Raw genomic sequence first — 20,304 nt, forward strand, 5'->3', positions numbered from 1 at the left:
CTGAAAAGGGATGAATGTGATCAAAGCACGCAAAATCTTTCAATAAACAAATAACATTTGAAAAATGAAATAAATGCTTTTGTCTAAACTAGGACAATTTTGAGAGGGAATAAGATCTCTCTGAACGGTACTGGGAGAGCCTGGCCAGACAAAGCAGGACTATGTCGGGCGGGGGAGTCTGATCATGACAGCAACGGTACCCTGGGCACAGTAGCCATAACAGCTAGCAGCACTGGAGGAACTTCCACTTCGGGCGTCCCACTATGATGCATAGCAACACTTCACTCTGAAGCTGTGTCTCACTGTGTGTAGGAAACGCCACACATTCCTGTCATTAAAACCTCCCAACTTACATGTCAAACCGCTGTGGAAACTTCCGTGCATGTTTATGTATCGGGCCAATTCACATGTCTTCCTGATGATCCCCTCAAAGATTTTCCAGTAGAACATTTGCTGCAGGGACATTTGCATTTCTTCAAGTATATGAGATGTCCTGCAGCCAGAAGAACCCAGAAAGCTAGAACTTACGAACATCGATACATACTTACAAAACCATCTAAAAATGTATACAAATATCTGGCATTCCACATTTAAAAAAAGCAATTAGAATTGTTTAAATAGTTCACTTAATATTTATTCATTTATTACTTTTTCTACCCTGATTTGGAAAACGAGGGGAAATCATTATGTCAATGACAAAAAAATTAAATGAAGCAAAAAGCAAGGACAAGAATAAACACATTGATGCTAAGAAAAAAAACATATCCCCATTTGATTTTCTTGACTATTAGCTTATTAACAGCCACAGAAAATGGTTATTGATGTAAAGAGTCATGAAACAGAAATAAAAGTATGGCTCACTTGAGCAGCCTCCCATATGGAAACATCAGCCTTGGTTATACAAAGGCCTTTGGTTTGTCATGAAAGCTTAAGTCAGTGTTCGACAGCGAAACTGTTTAATGTGTGATAGTTCTTAGTAGCTTTCTTATAATAGTAACAAGTTAATCTCCTTAAAGTATCTTTGTATTTTATTCTTTAAGAATGGAATATATGATGGTGAGCCATCATTGATTAGCCCCTGAAGTCCTGCCTATGTCCAAGCCCTAAAAAGTTTTCCATCCAACACATACTTACACTGTGGAGACAAGCTGGTACTCACAGCCACCACCTGGGACATGGTTCTCAGGTGATGAATCAGCTCCTGGCAGCTGGAAGACCCGAGAACAGGTAAAGTTCACTTTTGACAGCTGTGTCCCAAGATCCTGCCAGCCCAAATGGCCACCATGTTCTGCAACTGGTCCGTCTGTGTGTCCTGCAATGACCTCCTGCAAACTGTGACCCTTAAATGAAAGAGGAAATATCACCTGTCAAAAGTCAATCATTCTGTGTGGGCATTTGAGACGTAGCCTCTCCGTGCTCAAATTACCAAGGTTTCCACGCGGACGGTAGGAGAATGATGCCAAGACACAGTTATAGACATGTTGTAACCCCCAAATAAAACCTTATCCTATAGTAAGGTAAGATTCTTTACCCACACACACACATACACACATACACACTTTATTAGGCACCTAGTAGATACTCTAGTGTCATAGCCACACAGTCCTCAAATGTGATGAAGGAACGCTTAACAAAGTTCACAGAGAACCAGACCTGATAATCGTCCTCGTGGCAAAGGCTCCCCCTCCCCCTACACACACAGTCCCTCCAGGCTGGGCTCTGACTCTCTTTAATACTTAAGTGCAGTGGAATGATTCATACAAATTACAGTCTGAGTAGTTGTCACAGACTTTGAAAACTTCCCTTATTGCCTTTTTTTTTTAAACCCTTGAATATTAAGGATGCCCACATGGGGTTATTATAGACAAGAGATAAGCCCCCCTTTTTCTGAATCCTTGAATATTAACGATGCCCACATGGGGTTATTATAGAGAAGAGATAGGCCCCCATGACTTTAGTGCCCATCCAAACTCCAGCCCCTCTGATCACAAGATCACAGCTGTTCAAGGAACAGTCATAAGACCAAGAGAACTCCACGTGGCTGAGCCCCCTCCATCCCCCCAAAGTCATGAGAGAACATAGGCTGTGTTCTGTTTTCAACCACTGAGATTTGGAATGGTTCGGTAAGAGAAATCACTTAAACCCTATCTGAAAGGCTTTCTAGTACAGCTGAAGAAACATGTTTGCCACCTGCAGATCCCACTGAACCGGTCCCAGCTCTCTTCCTGTGTGGGCCTAACTTTAGATACACCTTTCTGCCTAACTAGCATCCTCAATGACTTTTCTTAGCTTCCAAGTTTTCTTCTACATTCAAAACCCATACACTTCTTTGGGGACACTTCCAGATGCAGAACTGTTATGCACTCATGTTATCTGCCCTGCTCAAGCCAGAGAAGATCTTCATGTTTGTACATCCCTTGGCATGTGTTCTAGATGCTGAGAAAACAGTGAAGGGCTTGACTATGTGCATATTCTTATTTTTACTTTCATTTTGCTCAAGCATCATTCCTACTTCGTTAGTTTTATTATTTCACTAATTTTATATTTAAGAGACAGGAAATTGTGAGAGGAGCAAATTGATAAGCATAAGAATATTACACATTTTAGTTCTCAGTTAGAAAAATAAGTGCTAAAGTTGGTGCAATCATGTTCTAAACATTCTATAGTCTGTGTGAATGTTCATCACAGTTGTCTGGATCCTAGGCAGTGACAGGGGAGGACAGTGACTTTCAAAGCACTAAAAGCAATGGCTACAAGCTGCTATGCATTTACAGATCACCAGAGTTAGTTCAGCACTTTCCTTCCCATATGCAGCTAGGGAAAAAAAAAAAAACAGAGCAAGCAAGTGGCCAGGAAACCTGAGAGGCAAGTGTGTGTTTGGGAAGGTTGCAGTACCCTTCGTAGATTGCCAGGTGGGCTGTCGCAGGGAGTATGCACCACCACACCCAAGTATGAGGAAGGGTAAATCTGACGAGTAGCCACCATTTAGGCAGCAGTACCCTTTCAGTGATGCCAGCTCTTACGTGGTCCAAATTCCAGGTTCAATAGTAGCACGCTGGGTGACTTACCCTTCAACAGGAGCCCAGCTCGTGCTGCAGGAGAGATCTAAGGGTGGATACTTACAGCCTCTTTCGCTGCACTAAGCAGCTCCTTTAAAACACTGGTCTCATTGAAGGAGGGGTTGTGGCATAGCACTCCCCAGAGACTCCTCCAGGTGCTGGAGTTCCCGGTGGGGAGGGGAGCCTCCTGAGACAAATGTCCATTCAGGCAAGCGGCAGAAGCATTCCTTGTCAACAGCTGAAAAGTGAGTAAGGATGGAGGGGGGAACATTTTTTTTTAATTGAAAAATAAAATCATTTATATTACATCTCAATTGCTATCCCATCCCATGCATCCTCCCATTCCTCCCTCCCTCCCGCTTTGAGGGGGAACACTTAGGAACACTCAGTGACCCTCCCCATGGAATCAAGGACTACAACTAGAAGCAGCCATGTCAAAGTGAAGCCCAAAGCTCTTTAAAGACATGCGCATTCTCCGTATTTTGCCAGCAAAACTCTCAACAGGCAAAGCTGTGTGTTGCTTGGGGATTTTTTGAATGTTTTGTGGAAATGGTTTGTGTGTAATCTTTACCTGCTTTAGGCCCCAAAAGAAGACATCCTTTTCTAGTAGTCTCCATCCATCAGATCCACCAGGTATAAAATCCCGTGCTGACGTCTCCAGGTACCTGAGGACTTCTGCAAAACAGAAATATGCTTCGCTGTCCATTTGAATTAGCTTTCTTCCATCTTGGCTTTTATTCATAACCATGAGACAGGAAAGTAAATTCCAAAAATATGATTTTAAGTAAATCCAACCTGATATCAGATGCTTCACTATCTTACTTAGAAAGGAAAACAGGAATGTCATAGAATGCTACTTTGTCCTTTCCGAGAACTCAGTAGTGTGGGTGCTTTGTTATGAGAGTGCTTTGCTCCCAAAGCCCCCTCTCACTTTTTTTTCTCTCTAGTCCCTTGGAAGGTGAAAAGAATTTGGCCCACTAAGGCAAAATGTAAAGTCACTTTCTTTGAACTAGGGCAGAAGGAACACCTGCCAGTCAACAGAAGTTCAAAGGGCATTCTGTCCTCTTAGGAAGATCTCCATCCAATGCAGGCTCTGAACAGTGTAGAGGACAGGCAAGCAGAGGTACCAATGCTCTTATGCACAGTGTTCTGGGGCACCTCCAGCCTGACAACCATGGGATTGGTGTCAGTGAAAAAGTTAGATCGTCCCATGAAATGGTTTGTCCAGGACCACATTTCAGGCCCTGTTAAACAGCGACCTTCACTGTGACAGCAGCATGGCATGTTGTATGTGAAACATCCTTGGGAGCATTGTAGCAATACATACATGCACATGACACCAAACAACTCAGCCCAAAACTTTACAGTCGCATTGGGCAGGCACAAGAACACTTGCCAATAACTGTTTTATTTGCTCATGGTCACTGGGTGAGAAACAAAAGCAGAGCTGGTTTCACCTTGAACAAAACGCAAATCCCAGGCCACCGTGTTCCTGAGAGCAGTTTCCAGAAGGGGCAATCTCTTCAGAGCTGGCCACGGGAACAGGTCTGACAGTGCACGCTGCAATTTGCCCAGATGCTGGAATCTGGGGACAAAAATAAGTCAATGTACCAACTCCAGGGGCAAAGCAAAAGAAAACATCACACTGCTTAGGGAAGTACGCACACAGATTGGAAGGCCGACTGCAGCACCTAACTGGGCTCTTGACAAACTGCGTTGTTGAATCCCCTGCTGGGAAGATTCTTTAAGGAAGCAGCTCCAGATTAAATGTTCTCTTTACCTCCCGAAATGTACGAAGCAAGTGAAAATTGGAGTGAAGCATCAGCTGACGCTTACAAACATTTGCATTGCTGGGAATGACAGTTTATGCCTGTCACCCCAGAACTTGGCAGGCTAATGCAGGACTATGAGTTCAAGGCCAGCTTGGGGGTACACAGGGAGACCTACATTTTCAATGACTTAAACCTTTCAGTTATGAGGCACAGAAAATTAATTTGCCTTTGACCCATCAAAGGAATAAAAGGGAAATAAAAAAGACCCATCAAAGAAATCCCACATAAGATGTTAAAAGTCTCCAAGATTAAAGGGAAAAAAATAGCCTGTAAGGCTGCTTGACCCCTCCAGTGTCTGAAGGGTGAGCCTAACCAAGCAGAAGGAGCATTCAACCTGGGGCCTGCAGTAAGGAACATTCTTTTTAAGATGTTCGCCTTAAAAGCCTGGCAGAGAAACCACTGCGGGCAGAGTCTCCAACAATACACACCTGCCTCTCCCTCCCTGCTTAAGGGGCTGGGGCCGTAGGAAGAGGCAGAGGCCCAACATATGCTCGTGCTCCATCAGGGCTCTAATCTGTTAAGAAGGATGGTGTGTGGGTGGCTCAAGTAAGTTCGGGAAACACTGAAGAAGAAAAAATAGAAAGAAAATGAGTCTGGGAACAAGAGGAAACTAAAATGGGAGGAAAAAAATCTGTGGAAGAATGAAGAGCAATAGGCAGGTCACAGTGAGGAGCAGGGCTGCCAAGAGCAGCTAACTGCAGGCTTTCTACACACTCACGGGAGCACAGTGCATTTTCATCCAGGAAAAGAATAGCCAGATAAGGAACAAAAGATGAAAGACGTGACTACTAGGAGCCAAAGCCAAACACTGCCTCTTGCTCAAACCTGGATGCAGCACCTCTGATTGTGTACATCTGGAATTTCTCTGGCCTACAACCACCTGGTCTACTCAGAGAATCTCACCAGTGTTGGGTAAAGCACCAGTTTGACAAATAGTGGCTTCAGTTCTATAGCCAGTGTGCTATTGGATCCCACCACTGCAGAGAGTACAGAGGAGTGAGAAAGGTCCTAGTGATGTTTCTCTTATAAGAAATCAGCGGGAAAGAAAGAAAGAAAGGAAGGAAGGAAGGAAGGAAGGAAGAAAGAAAGAAAGAAAGAAAGAAAGAAAGAAAGAAAGAAAGAAATCAGCGGGTAGGAGGAACCCTCCTGGTCCATCACTCTGGATGCACCATCTCTCTCTACCCAGCCTGAAGGGTAGCTTTTTAAACTGAGCCTCCCAAGGGACAAAGCAAGGTCCAATTGCTCACTTTCTATCACACTCCAGGTTATACTGAGAGGCAAACCAATTGTCCCATGGGAAGAATGAGAGCGAGGAAGACAACTGTGCTTTCTTTACTTGCCAAGTGGAAAAAACTGTCCCCCTCCCCCAATGTGTTATGGAACCTGAGTCCGGGCTGCTGAGTCTCTTCAAGCTCTGACAAGCAAAGGAATTTCAGCAAGGACCACATCTGTAAGCAAATATTCCTATGTGTGCTTGATGAGTCGGGTCTTGCTGAAGTATCAAGGGCGTATCTTATGAGTCCATGTTACCCAGCAGAGGCCCAGATCTGAGGCCAGATGGAGAGCTCTCATGACCCAGCCATCAAAGCTGGTGGGAACAAAGCCTCAAGACAATGAAAGAGTCTGCAGTGAGTTGAGAGGAAGATGAGAAAGATTGGCTATGGAGACAAGGGATTTAAAAACAAGTGTGATTTCCTGGACCAACACTTGTGATAATGAGACAATGAGCCTCCTGCCAAGGCTGAATGAGTATTTTATAGAAGCCTAACAACAAGGGGCTGTTGGATTTAATACAAGTACGTATACTGAGAGACAGGGAACATTTAAACAGAGACAAGAGGTGTAAGAGAAAGAGCAGAAAAGCCCCCAAAGTACAGGAAACACTCCCGAGTGCTACAGGAACCAGAGTAGGCAGCCACAATTATGGCAGGTAAGAAAGAGCACCATCAGAGAAAAGGGCGTCAGAATTTCAACTGCATGTGACCCTGTTGAGATGGGACTCCAGAGGGAGGGGAAGAAGGAAAAGGAGGAGGAGGGGGGGAAGTAAAGGAAGGACAAAAAAGAATAGACAACTCCAGAAATAAAATAATTAATGACAGGGATGACAAAGTCTCGGCGGTTCTATAAGGGGATATTTGACATCCATGGAAGAAAAATCAGTGCAACTGTGAAGAGAAGAAAGATGGAAGGAAGTTTAGAAGGAGAGCTATGAAGGTGTTAGCAGGGGAGGTGAGGATATCTGGGCATGGGCAGTGCCCATAAAGGAACTCTGTGTCAATCCTCAGAGCAGCCTAGCAATGTCTGCAAACTAACCCTCCAGAAGATCAAAGGCTTAGTAACTAGAAAAAAGCCTTAGGGATTATCTAGCGGTCATTACCAGACAGGATGGCGGAGGCCCAGAGAAGCTGACAGTCAAGCCGGAGTGTAACAAGTGATGGATCTGCTTGTTGCCTAGACAGCCAATAATGTTGTATTAGGTGTAGCACTGCTGGGATCTGAATGGAAAAGGAAATTCCACAAGCCAAATTGCCTTGTGCACGCAGAAGGTAGGCAGCAAAGGCAGCAAAGGCAGCGTCGGGCCCTTGTCTTCCTGAACCTGACCGTGCACAGCGATGTCAACCGCTGTTTGGTGGACACCATATAGTGAAGTCTTCAGCTTCCCTAATATCTGAATAAGCTAAAAAAAAAAAGAGTCAAGTGGATCTTCCTAGATTGTTTTTATGTGTCTGAGAACAGCCAAGACCCTGGGCTGAAGTGTCAGAAGGTCTTTGGAGTCTGTAAGAAAACTGGGGTGAGTTATTGTGGTGTGTTTATTAATGTCTAGAACAGTTGGTCTAAAACAAGAATACCAGCAGGATAATTTTCAAGATTACAATACAGTCTCCTGTGCCTGATGTTATTGACAGCCCTATTTTTTTGTCCTTCCCTTGTCACAAAGCACCCCTGCTATTTTCTGTTTCCATCTTTCTACAGCTTTTATGGCACTGCTACCCATGGCTCCAGTACCCCACAGCCCAAGGCATCTTCTTCATCAGTCAGGAAATAAGACCCTCAAATGTAAGAGCCTATATCCTAAGTGGACTCTAGAAAAAATGAAAGAGCTTAAACCATTTAGAGTTACTATCGACTGTGCAATCACAGCAACAGTGTGACCTCATATACTGATAATTCTGTGGTACTACATACATCTCACAGAGCCAGGGTCTCTGTATTTGAACAAGCTCTCATGCTTCAAACAACCATTTTGGAGACAATAAGAAATCTGTTTTCTTTTGAGGAAATTAATTCCAGAGGCTAATAGGATTCACATTAGCACAAACTGCTACACACACACACACACACACACACACACACACACACACACACACACCCTACATTATATACACACACATGTATATATACACATATGCACACACCACACACAGAGATACATACACTAAACACAAACCATACATACATGCATATGCAACACACACAAGCACACATATCCACACACCATACATATATAATCATACATATCACACATATACATGAACACATATATGTACACATCATACACACACAAACATAGATATCATACACACATAGGCACACAACATATATACATAATCACTCACATGCATGCGAGCACACATACACGCATGCACACATGGTCAAAGTGAAATGTATTAGCCCTGGAACTGAAAACAGTTATGAAGCCATTGCTAACCAGATTTCAGATACAAATGCATCTGATGTTGAACTGGCAAGGAGGGTTGTAGTTACAGCCAGGCCCCACAAGGCCCATGCAAGCTGATCTTTAAAACAGGGTTAACTTCTGCTGACCTTTTTTACACTAAGCCCTTCTCCAAGATTATCCAGAAACAGACTATTATTACAAAACTGCTTAAGTTGCCCATCCCTGGCCAGAATTCCTACCTAGCAAATATACGTCTCACTGTACAGTCTTTATATATGAATAATTACAGGATGAACCTAGTAGGAAAGCACCTCTAACATGTGCGTTTATTTTATGACAAATTCAAGAAGCTGATGCTTTCTCCAATTGGTCATATCCTGCAAGTTTATTTGGTTCTGTTCCTTTGTTCATTTGGTTTTGGTTGGTTGGTTGGTTGGTTGGTTATTCTTTGAAACAAGGACTATTGTCACTGAGGATGGGATGAACTCCTGAGCTCAATAGATGTCAGTCTCCTGAGCACTAGGAAGAGAGATGGGGGCCACCATACCTCAACAGCCCATTAGACAGCTTTACATAGCCACATCCACATCTGGATGGCGACATCCACAATACAAGCTCTGTGTTTCCCATGTACTAACTTGGAATCCATGCCTAGCTGTAGTTATACAGGTTTTGTTTCTAACAGCTCCATTGCACATTCCCATAATGTCAGAGTGATCAAGCATACTCAATGGCAAAAGACATACATATGCCTTACATCTGTGGAAACAGATGGTTGTCTCTGGGGCCATCCGCTGCCAAGCTGTCATTCAGGATGAGCAGAGCAGTGTGCAGGGCTTCCACCACTTTCCATGGTTTGCTCTCCTCTTTAAACTGGTCCCTAAGGCCTGCCAGACTGTGGCTGGCACCTGCTAGCAGATTCGGTAGCAAACCACCCTGCTGCCACTGGTCAAACACCTGCAAATTTAGAAGCAAAAGTAGACTATAAATCACATTAGAAATACTATACTTAAGAAATAGTTTTTTAAAACATTATAAATGACAAGTTTTCACATTTCTGATCAATTAAAATGTATACTACGATTGTATTATGATTTCATGTTTACTCAAAAAATTAAAGATTATAAATGTCAGCAGAGGACACACAGCTTACTTATTATTCCTATAAGTCTATATCTCATTCCTCCAAGAGAAGTAAGAAAAGAAAACAAGATAAGACTACCCAATTTCTTTTAAGAGATCAAACTTGATAATTGAATTATTACGTTAAGGATAGTTTTAATGCAATTATAAGCTTTAAAATATATATTGTCAAAGGAAAGCAGATTTCTGAACTCGAGACCAGCCTAGTCTACAGAGCAAGTTCCAGGACAGTTATGACTAACAGTGAAACTCTGTCTCAAAAAGAGAAAAAACAGATAAAATATATTCTGCCATTAATAAGCAGTCTTTGAATACCACTTTATGACAGGCCTGGGAATGACGTAAAGGCAGCTAGTGCTAAGATCATCTGTGCTGTACAATAAGCGTCTCATGCCCAGATCAGATCACAGGGTGAGTATATGCATCATACAAAGGCAGGTGGACTGATGAAGGCTTGGCTAGCAACCCAGATTAACACTTTACTGCTGGTCCCTTCAGCACTATCTCTTTGTCACTTTGGATGGATAGGTTACCAAGTGCACATTCCTGTATATTTTTCTAAAGATTTTTTTTATCTACTACTTGAGATTCTGACCTTTATCAGTCATGCATGTTTGGAGGGGACGAAGATTTTATCAGGTTGAGTTCTCCAAAGCAATAAGGGTGTAAGTGCATATGACACCTGAAAAAGGGTTAGTGGTACTGCAGTGGGAGTGTGGCCTGTACCTCAAGGAACAGAGCTGTGAGCTGTCCAGGGCCACTGTGAGCTTTGGAGGCTGTCAACTTTCAACTTTCTACTGATCATGGTACTCTGCTATAGACCAGCCTCCCTGAAAGTCACACACACACACACACACCATTTTTCTTATTTCTGTGGGGACAGCTGATGTGCCTTTAAATCAGTAATTATTTTTGTACACTATTTCAAGGAAAAAACAGAAAAGACACAAGGCAAAATGAATGCCTGGGTAACAATTGGTCCCAGTGGCCCAAGGGATCTCACATGTCAGCAACACAGCATGGATCTAGGAAACTCTTGTCTACCAAGTGTGTCCGTGTGCCTGGGTCAGAAGGTTTTGGTGGCTTGTGCTAAGAATTTGATTGAGTTAAGGCAGTTGGATGCATGTGACAGTAGGTCATGGTGACCAGGTGTGGAGAACCTATGGTCTTTGCCAGGAAAAGTCATACTAAATGATTGAGGTGGGGAGGCTGCCACACTCAGAGCATCCAGACACATAACAGCACCTGTCCATAGATTTTCAGCCAACTGACTGCCTGGATGATATAGTTCTTGACTGCTGACCACTTGGGATGACAGTCTGCCCGGTAGCCCTTGTTCTCAGTGTCACCCTCAGAAGTGTTGGACAAGACGGAACACACCATCTTCTCTAGGAAACTGTGCGTAGGAATCTGTAAACAAAATTTAAAAAAAAAATACTTAGAAGTGAAGCTGTTTTCCCTGGAATGCTTTTTCTTTCAAAACAATGCCCCATGCTTGCAGGGGGTATTCACCTGATTGAACAGCGCTAAACATCACTCAGAGTGTCTACGTTATTTGTCCTGAGCAAAGGCCTCACAGTTATAGATAAAAATGGGTTCTCTTCTTTTGGGATCAGGCCCAGCATCAGGAGCAGCTGCTCTCCAGGAGAAAGACACAGGGTTGAGTCAAACATTGCTCATCCTCATCCTCCCACCAAAAGCTATTACAGGCTAAGGGAGTTGATGATGCTCTGAACCTACAGTGGTGCTTTGCCAAGAGCACTGCCATTTATAGTTGCCAAAGCCGGGCAGAATACAAGAGATTTAAATTGAATCCCAGTTAGACATTGCTTTACTTACCATTTTGAACCAATTCTCTTTTATGTGCTAACTTCTACAAAACTACTCTACAATTGTGTGTGGCAGAATGGGCTACATCCACCCACTCTGAATTCTTTTAACTGTAGTGTCATCAGCAATTCTGTTGATGGTTGCTGTGGTAGAAATGTTTTCATCACCTTAAAATGTCTACATGGAAGCTACTGCCCACAAGGTGACAATGTGAGGGAATGAAGCGTCTGGGAGTGCCACAGTTTAGAACTGGTACTCTCCAGAGGCCCATGGGGTATTATTAAGAGGTGACCTTATGAGGTGAGGCTTAGAAGGGAAAAATCAGATTACCCAGAGTGTGCTTTTCTACACAGTATTGAGACTCTATTCCCTTCTTCTGTCTTTTCTTCTAGGGCACCATGAAGTAAACAGCTTCCTTCACCATGTGCTTCCCACCTTGATGTATCATCTCACTGAAAACTCTAAGAACAGCTGGGCCAAGAAACCCATGACACTTCTAAAACTGAGCCAAAAGGGGGACTGGAGAGATGATGGATCAGTGGTTAAGAGCAACCAGCTGCTCTTCCAGAGATCCTGTGTTCAATTCCCAGCAACCACATGGCAGCTTACAACCATCTATAATATGATCTGATGCCCTCTTCTGGCCTGCAGGTGCACATGCAGACAGAGCACTCATATACATAAAATAAATAAATAAATCTCTTTTTATGAATAGTCTTTTTAAAAAACTGAGCCAAATAAACCTTTCTTCTATTAAGGTGATCAAAATCTCAAGTAGTAGCTACAATAATGGAGGATGATTAGCACAGGGGCTGGTGAGATGATGGGGGAGAAGCTGTCATGGTCGGACTATTGCTTCTTATCTAAAGGGGAAGCTTGATTGAAAACCCAGCCCTTGGGCCACTGAAGGGCAGAGTGAGAAGACACTGTGCTAGAACTAGAGGGTGGACTTTAACTGGACAGCCAGTCTCCCATTGCCCTGCCCTCAGACTTCTGGAGGCTTCCAGAGTAATGAGAATGGAATTCCTGGGGCACACATCATCAGACTGGATGAAGACAATGGCCATGGTCAAGCAACAACAAAGATTCTTTATCCATCCCACACTTGCCCTTAGGACTCAGATGAAAACTGTTCACTTACAACAGTCAAAGCCACAGAGCTACTTTGTGTTTTTGTTTTAAGGACTTTTTTTTTCCACTCTCTAACTAAAAGTAATGTGAGGGTCATGTATCATGGTAGAAAGATAAGGCCTTGGTACCTGCCTAGATACTCAGTCTGTGCGAGCAGCATGCACAGACAGCAAGTTCCCTTCCACAGTCCCTGTCGCAGAGGCTGAGGTAGTCATGGGAGCACTGAGGCTGGATCGAGGTGATGGGAACTCATAGTGTGTGGAACTCAGTAAGTCATTTTGTGAAAGGCAGAAAAAGATACATATAAAAGGAAAAAATAAGTCCCACTTTAGTCCAAGGGCACTGTAGGGTGAAGCCCCTCAATAGGCCTGAGGAATGGAGGAACATAGGTCAGACCAGATGCAGAAAGGACCTGAACACTGGTGACAGACATTCATGGGTTTTATAAAAGTAAGAAGCAGAGCCACGAATCCTGAGCTTTCCACACCTTAACCCCCAGGTCCTATGAACATGTTAAGTTGAACAACTGGTAAAATATGAGGTTAGAGATGGAATTAAGGAGTCAGTCAATTGACTAAATAATAGAGTATCCTGGATTATCAAGAGAGATCAATGTAACTACAAAAGCCCTCATTACCGGTAACAGTAGACGAAGGACTATCAGGGAAGTTGGATAAGAGAAAGTCTGGTACATTGCTGACTTTGCAGATGGAGAAAAAAACCACAAGCAGGAAATATGGGCAGCCTCTACACAATGGAAAATTCAATTTTTTTAAAAAAAGGTGAAGAGCCCCAGAATGCACCACTCCAAAATATACTCCTTAAACAGAGGAGTTGCTTTGAATTAAAGGAAGCTGAGAGTCAGTAGACTCGGGGAAAGCTGCCAACCTTCATATCTAAAAGTCTAGTAGAAATGTCCTGCTTAATAAATCAAGTTTCCATTTACACACATGATATCATACTAGAAAAGAGAATCTGCCATGCCACTTTTGCTCACATAGAGGTTGCCCTGGGCGCAAGCAGATGGCCTCTATGCACCCGATGCTGGCCTCTCCTTTCCTCCCTTAATGGCAGTCCACACTCTATTCTGTGTTTAGACTATGGAGCTTTATAAGGACCAGTCACCTGGCTGCTTACTTGGCCAGTTTCTTTGTCAAGTCTCATGCGTTCTCACATAGTTTAAAGCTGAGTTTTCTCTAGCCTTTTCTTCCTTTACTTTAACTTGTGAGCCTTGCACTGAACCAAAAGGCTAAAGAAAAACAGCGTTTTTCTCTACAACATTTTCTAGCTGCTTCAGAAGAAATGGAGTCCTGAAGACACATTGATTGTGGACCAAGAAGGCCCATCCTGGACTTGGAACAACACTATCTCACTGTTGCTTTTGCTTTTTTTTTTTTTTCTTCAGTGTTTTCTACACTTCTGTTCTCATGCTAGAGTGTTGGGCTAGGGAGTCATATGACCAGGGGAATTGATCTAAAGCAAGAGTGGGGTCAAGATGTGTCGAAACCACAGAAATATCACTCTGAGATCAGCAGGACCTGAGATCCAGCTCCCTCCCTGCCTTGGGTCTGTATGGCCTGGTGCATATAGCCTTACAGGCCCCATCTTTGCTACCCTCGAGGTGGTCATGTAGCCTGGCAGTGAGGTTACAAGTTAAACTTCCTCTCTCCTTATAAGGTGATGTCCAGCAAGCACCTGGAATTCTTTTCATGTAAATAAGGCGTTCCCAGCACCTGGGGCCTGGCCAGTGTTGTACACTCAGCCTGACTGCTTCTACCCACTTCCCAAAGGCTTACAGAGCCTTTGCTCCCCCCAATTAAATGAACCTTCTCACGGTCTCACAGAGGCTGCCTCATGAGAAAGCTGTTTCCTTAGCACTCACCACCTGCATTGTACGCACACACCCAAGCTAAGGTTCCCTCCTTCCAGTCCGGCTCCATGCACCACAGCCTGGATACCCCGAGAGGGAAGCAGACATGGGGCAGCACTAAAGCAGGAGCAGGCACCGTACTCACACGGTATGCAACACCTACCATGTTCTATACCTGCAGATCTTACATCCACATGAATCATTACATTGTGATCTTTCCTGACTATTTTTCCTTTTAATCTTAGACTCGAACTATTTGCCTTTCCAGTATAAAATTCCTATCATTTTACTTGACTATTATTTCAACATAATGAGAAAGTTGTGCCATAAAAACAGAGAGAAATGGAGTAAACGCCAGACTAGTGGTGCTTCATGTCTCAAGTACAGCAGCCATGGGACATGCTGAGGGCCAAAACCTCAAGTCAGGAAAGATGAAGATACTTCACAAAATGAACAGATCATACCATTCTGCTATGTGACAGACAAGTAGCCTCAGCACAGTGGGCTTCTTGGGTTCACATAGCACAGGAGTCTGGAGGCTGGCAAATCTAAGAATGTGGCCCTGGCATCTTCTTGGCAATTGATGAGGGGTTTCTTATATTTTATTAATTTATTCATATTACATCTCAATTGTTATCCCATCCCTTGTATCCTTGTATCCTCCCATTCCTCCCTCCTTCCCATTCTCCCCTTACTCCCCTCCCCTATGGCTGTGACTCCTCCCCCTGTCTTCTTCATCAAAACATGGTAGCAAGTATTACCCAGGCAGAACAGGGTGAGGGTAGTACTCAATGGTCTTCCTCCATTGATAAAGCCACCAATGCCATCACGGGCTAACCACCCCACACTTTATCTAGTATTAATTACTTCACAAAGGGTTCACCTCCAAATACTATTAATACATTTATAGACTGGCTTTTCAAAAAAGCTTGGGGAAAGAGGACTATGTTCAAAGCATGACAATGCATCGGGGAAGGGCACTTAGACACAGAGACATGGATAATCATAGAAAAGTAATCTAAATTGCACCTCCACCTGGCCTGGCCTGGCCTGGCTTCTCCTCCTGATGCTTCCCTGAGCAATCAAGTTGACGTCACTGCCTCTGAGTGCTGAGAAAAACTGATAGGGAAAGAAAGGGATGTTTCTAGGGGCTGCTATATCTAAGGCGCTTGAAGTTTAGAAGCAGAATTCACTTTTCTAGCTCCCACCTCCCACTGCCATTACCCAGCTGGCCCCAGGGGCACAGAGTTGTCCCTCCATTTCTATGGAACGTTGATTCCAGGGCCCTCCAAAGATATCAAAACGCAAAGATATAAATTTTTCCTATTCAATATGGTTTGGTATTTGCACAAAACCTGCAAATGTATGCTTATATACTTTAACTCATTTCTGGGTAACTTAAAATAGATAACATGATGGGAGTGCTCTGTAAAAAGTTACTATACAGTGTTATTTAGGATGTAGTTACAGGGAAATAGGCTGCACAAATTCATGTTTTATCTAAACCTTTGAGTCTGCAGTTGGATGTGAGATGCAGATTAGGGGAGGTGACTATATTCTAGAGTCACTCTAAGGACAGCCCATGCCATGAGAAGACAAGTATGCATACCTCCTTCAGTTCAGCTGAATAATTCAGGATGTGCTCCATTTGAAGGTCACTGAAACCAAACTGGGACTTGAGATCAGACTGAACTTTCTGGGGATCCCACAACATATTCTGCAGGGACAGGTGGTAAACAGTCTCTGTGAACACAAATGATTAATGCATTAGTTATTCTGATATTTGGATATGCCCACAGTTATGAAGAAAGTAATGTTTTACTTCTAAATGAATGGAAAATTAAACTTAATAACATTAAGTATCACTTGGGAATACATAAGAACAATGGTTGGAGAGGTGGATCAAATGTTAAGGATATTTACTATTCTTTCAGAGGATCCAGGCTCAGTTCCCAGAACCCACATGTTGAATCACAACCAACTGTAACTCAGTTTGATGGGTTCTGATGACTTCTTGCCTCATGGGCAACTAAATGCACATGATACACATATCACTCAAGCTTACACACATATTGTGCAGTGCAAATACACACAATACATATAAAGAAGAAGAAACAAATGATGGTACTGTCATCACCCCTCATGTGCAGAGGACACATTGCAAGACCCCTAGTAGATACCTGAAACTGTGCATAACCAAACTCTAGATAAAGCAAATTTTTCTACTCATACGTGTCCATGATAACTTTAATTTATAGAGTAGGCATACTAAGACATTCAAGCAACAAATAATACAAAAATAATATGCTTCAATAAAATGGCCATGGTCACTCCTTTTTATATTTTGAGGCTACCATTAAATAAAAGCATTTGCATTCCATGACAGATGATCTGATAACCAAAAGTATTATTGGCTGCTAAATAATTAATGTGCAGGCAGTGTATACAGTGTGTATTCATGGGACAAAAGAGAGTTTCCTGTTCAAGATAAAATGGAACAAGAAAAAGTAAGATTTCATCTCATTATTCAGAAAGTCATGCGATTTAAAATATGTGTGTTCAGGATAGAAAGATGGCTCAGAAGTCTAGAGTGTTTGCCATTCTTCCAAAGAACAGGAATTTAGCTTCCAAAACCTGCATTGGATGACACACAGTTGCCTATAACTCTAGGGACTCCAATGCCCTCTTCTGGTCTTTGTAGGTACCTGCACACGTGTGTTCATACACACAGACACACACACAGACACACAGAGAGAGAGAGAGAGAGAGAGAGAGAGAGAGAGAGGGAGGGAGGGAGGGAGGGAGGGAGGGAGGGAGGGAGAGAGAGAGAGAGAGAGAGAGAGAGAGAGAGAGAGAGAGAGAGAGAGAATTTTTAAAGAAATCTTTAAAACTTATAAATTGCTAGTTTTTTAATTACCTACTTAGTGTTTGTTAGCTAGAACTGGATGTGGGTTACTGAAACCACAAAAAACAAAGCCATGCATAAGGAAGACCTAGTTAGTATTCAGGACCCCATGTGAATGATGACACAACTCCATGAAATAACTGAAAAGTACATTTCAAGAGCTTTGTAAAATCCAGATCAATGAACCCAGTAATTTCACATCTAAAATGCTATCTCAAGGAACTCAATTAGACAGCCAAGTAAAGAGTGATGTGTTGTAAAAGATTTTCACTGGGATCATACTAATTAAATATTGAAAATCGGCTACCTGTAGCATCAAGGAAAAGGACTCACAGTATAAAATGCTATAATAGAGCAGTAGCTCTCAACCCATGTGGACTGCCAACCCTTTTGGGGTTGCATTTCAGATATCTCACATACCAGATGTTTCTATTACAATTCATAACGGTAGAAAATTACAGTTATAAAGCAGCAACAAAATAATTTTATGACTTGGGGTCAACACAACACAATGAGCTGTATTAAAGGGCCTCCACGTTGCGAAGGTTGAGAACCGCTGCTATAGAGAGGCCTTGCAATCCTGTTCCAAAAGTTCAAGCCGCAGTACTAAGTCCCTACAGCTATGATAATCAATACATAAAACCTGTAAGCTACTCAGCTAAGCAGGTGGCGTCACCTAGAAGGGACAGCCAAAAGTGTATATCCAAACTCCCAATGTCAGAGGAAAGCGCTGAGGAGCATATCCTGGCAACTGCAAACGTAACACTACTCAAGCCCTTGGAGGAGCTTTTCCAGAAAATCTAGCAGCTAGCTAGATCACTTCATATCATGATTCTGCAGCCGTCTGCCAAGAACCTTATATGCACTGACCACCTGCAGGACTTATCCACATGCGTGACCTCATATGACGATTAAGTTAATTTGGTAGTATGAGCACGACAGAGAAGACACAGCCATGACATTTTTGAAAATATTTTGATTATTTTTAGTTATGGGTATGGGAATGTGGTATGGGTATGTGCACATGAGTACAGGTGCCCAGTGAGGCCAACAGAAAGTGATGGATTCCCTGGAACTGGAGTTACAGGCAGCTGACATGGGTACTGGAAACCAAAGTCAAGTCTTCTGCAAGAGAAATACATGCTCTTAACCTGTGCTTTATCTCTCCAGCTCTAGTCATGACATTTGAGGGAGAAAGAAAATGAGAGGCCCGGTCTATTTATCCAAGACTAGAGGTTTCCAGTGCATGATGCCATGGGTCAAAACTAGGATTTGTTTCTGAGATGAAAACAAGCCCTCATGGGATGTGGATGAGATGCCAGCCTGAAAACTAAGCATTTCCCATATGATTATCTACATCACCAAAAAAGCAGCACAGTAATTTTGTCCTTTTGAGAGACAAAGAAGAATTCGATGTAACCACTTGAAAACCACATTTCTAGAGCAAGATAGCACCTACACCCAAAGGATGTTGGTCCTAAGGCTGAGTTACAAATTTCCATCCCTACTGATGTCATACCCTAATGAAATTAGACATAGAATTCCAGAAAAGAACAGGCAAAAAAGTAGTGTCACCAGTCTTCAAAAATGCTTTGAAAAAAAAAAGATAATATTCTCTGAAACTAGAGGGCAATATGGATTCTGAAATTTGTAGCTGAGCAGTGGCATGTTCAGATTCTGCAAATTAATAATGTCAGTGAGTTATGTGACAGGGCCAGCACTTCCATTCCTTTGCTCCATGCACTATAATCTGTTCACTAGGAAAAGCATCTTTCTTAGAGACAAGAGAGATGAAGACAATTTTTTAGTGGTCTCTAGAACTCTATTCTACAATCATATTTCTTAACTCTGACTCAAATGGATAGAAAATTGCTTTTAATTACATTCTTTAAAGTAATTATATCTCCAATTGTAGGCTAAATTGAATGTTATAATTTGGGTGATTTGTGCAAATTTCTGCTGCCAAATGAGCTTGTTAAAATTGAGGTCACAGAAAACCTTTCAATGGGGTGTTTTAATATATCTCCTACCCTACCTCTCCAGTCTTTTATTCTGGACTTAAGAAATAGCTTCTGGTAGAATTAAATTGATATAAAAATCGAGTTAATCTTTAATAACCTAACATCCTTCATAATGAAAACCACCCTCTCCACGAGATCTACCATCCTGAGTCCCAAGCAGCAAATGGAATTTGGGTTGAGGGAGGGTATTTTGGAGGATAACATTGTGTTGGGCAGGGGAAATATATCTGGGTCTACAGGAATCTTTGTGAAACCAATTCATTTTATAACTCAGGACACTGAGCCACGAAAAGTAAAACACCAATGTTAGTCATGACCCAGGACTTGCCTGCCTCCAGCCCTCCCTCACACATGTCTCAGAACATGTCTCTACAGTGTATCCCTGAATCTATTTCTCCATTGGCCATTGAGACTGAACCAGGCCCCCTTTCTGAGTCAATCTCTGCCACTACCTGATATACCTCAGACACACTGACCATCAAACAGTCTTCACTCTTGGCAAGCCCCTGCACATCAAATGCTGCTCTCTTTTCCTGGAAATGCTCCTTGGTCATGTTAATAAGCCTGGTGGCACATGGCTGTAATCCCAGAACTCAGGGAGGCAGAGGCAGGCTGATCTCTGTGAGTTCAAGGCCAGCCTGGTCGACAAAGCAAGTCCAGGATAGCCAAGGCTATACACAGGAACTCTGTCTCAGAAAACCAAAAAGAAAAAATCTTCAAAACTCTACTTTGAAGCTGTCCCTGAGGAATATGGTAGATCCACACTCCATGATCTCTAATTTCTGTATAGACAGCTTTTGCTCCTTTTTAAATGACTTCTCTAAGTGCAAGAAC

At 42.7% G+C, this 20,304-nt stretch overlaps 1 protein-coding gene across 1 annotated transcript in view; it reads right to left on the reverse strand.

Annotated features, from left to right (window-relative positions):
• ABCA13 (ATP binding cassette subfamily A member 13) overlaps positions 1–20,304 on the reverse strand; it is a 418,312-nt gene that overhangs the window by 329,068 nt on the left and 68,940 nt on the right. The window contains exons 8-15 of the mRNA XM_084798070.1: positions 16,154–16,287; positions 10,959–11,123; positions 9,328–9,527; positions 4,517–4,644; positions 3,631–3,734; positions 3,124–3,297; positions 1,135–1,340; positions 354–493 (exon numbers count right to left, since the gene is read on the reverse strand). Of these exons, the coding sequence (XP_084654196.1) occupies positions 354–493; positions 1,135–1,340; positions 3,124–3,297; positions 3,631–3,734; positions 4,517–4,644; positions 9,328–9,527; positions 10,959–11,123; positions 16,154–16,287 (1,251 nt within the window). The remainder of the gene's footprint in view (positions 1–353; positions 494–1,134; positions 1,341–3,123; positions 3,298–3,630; positions 3,735–4,516; positions 4,645–9,327; positions 9,528–10,958; positions 11,124–16,153; positions 16,288–20,304) is intronic.

The sequence above is a fragment of the Acomys minous genome, assembly GCF_964271855.1.
Source record: "Acomys minous genome assembly, chromosome: 10".
NCBI classification, from domain to species: domain Eukaryota; kingdom Metazoa; phylum Chordata; class Mammalia; order Rodentia; family Muridae; genus Acomys; species Acomys minous.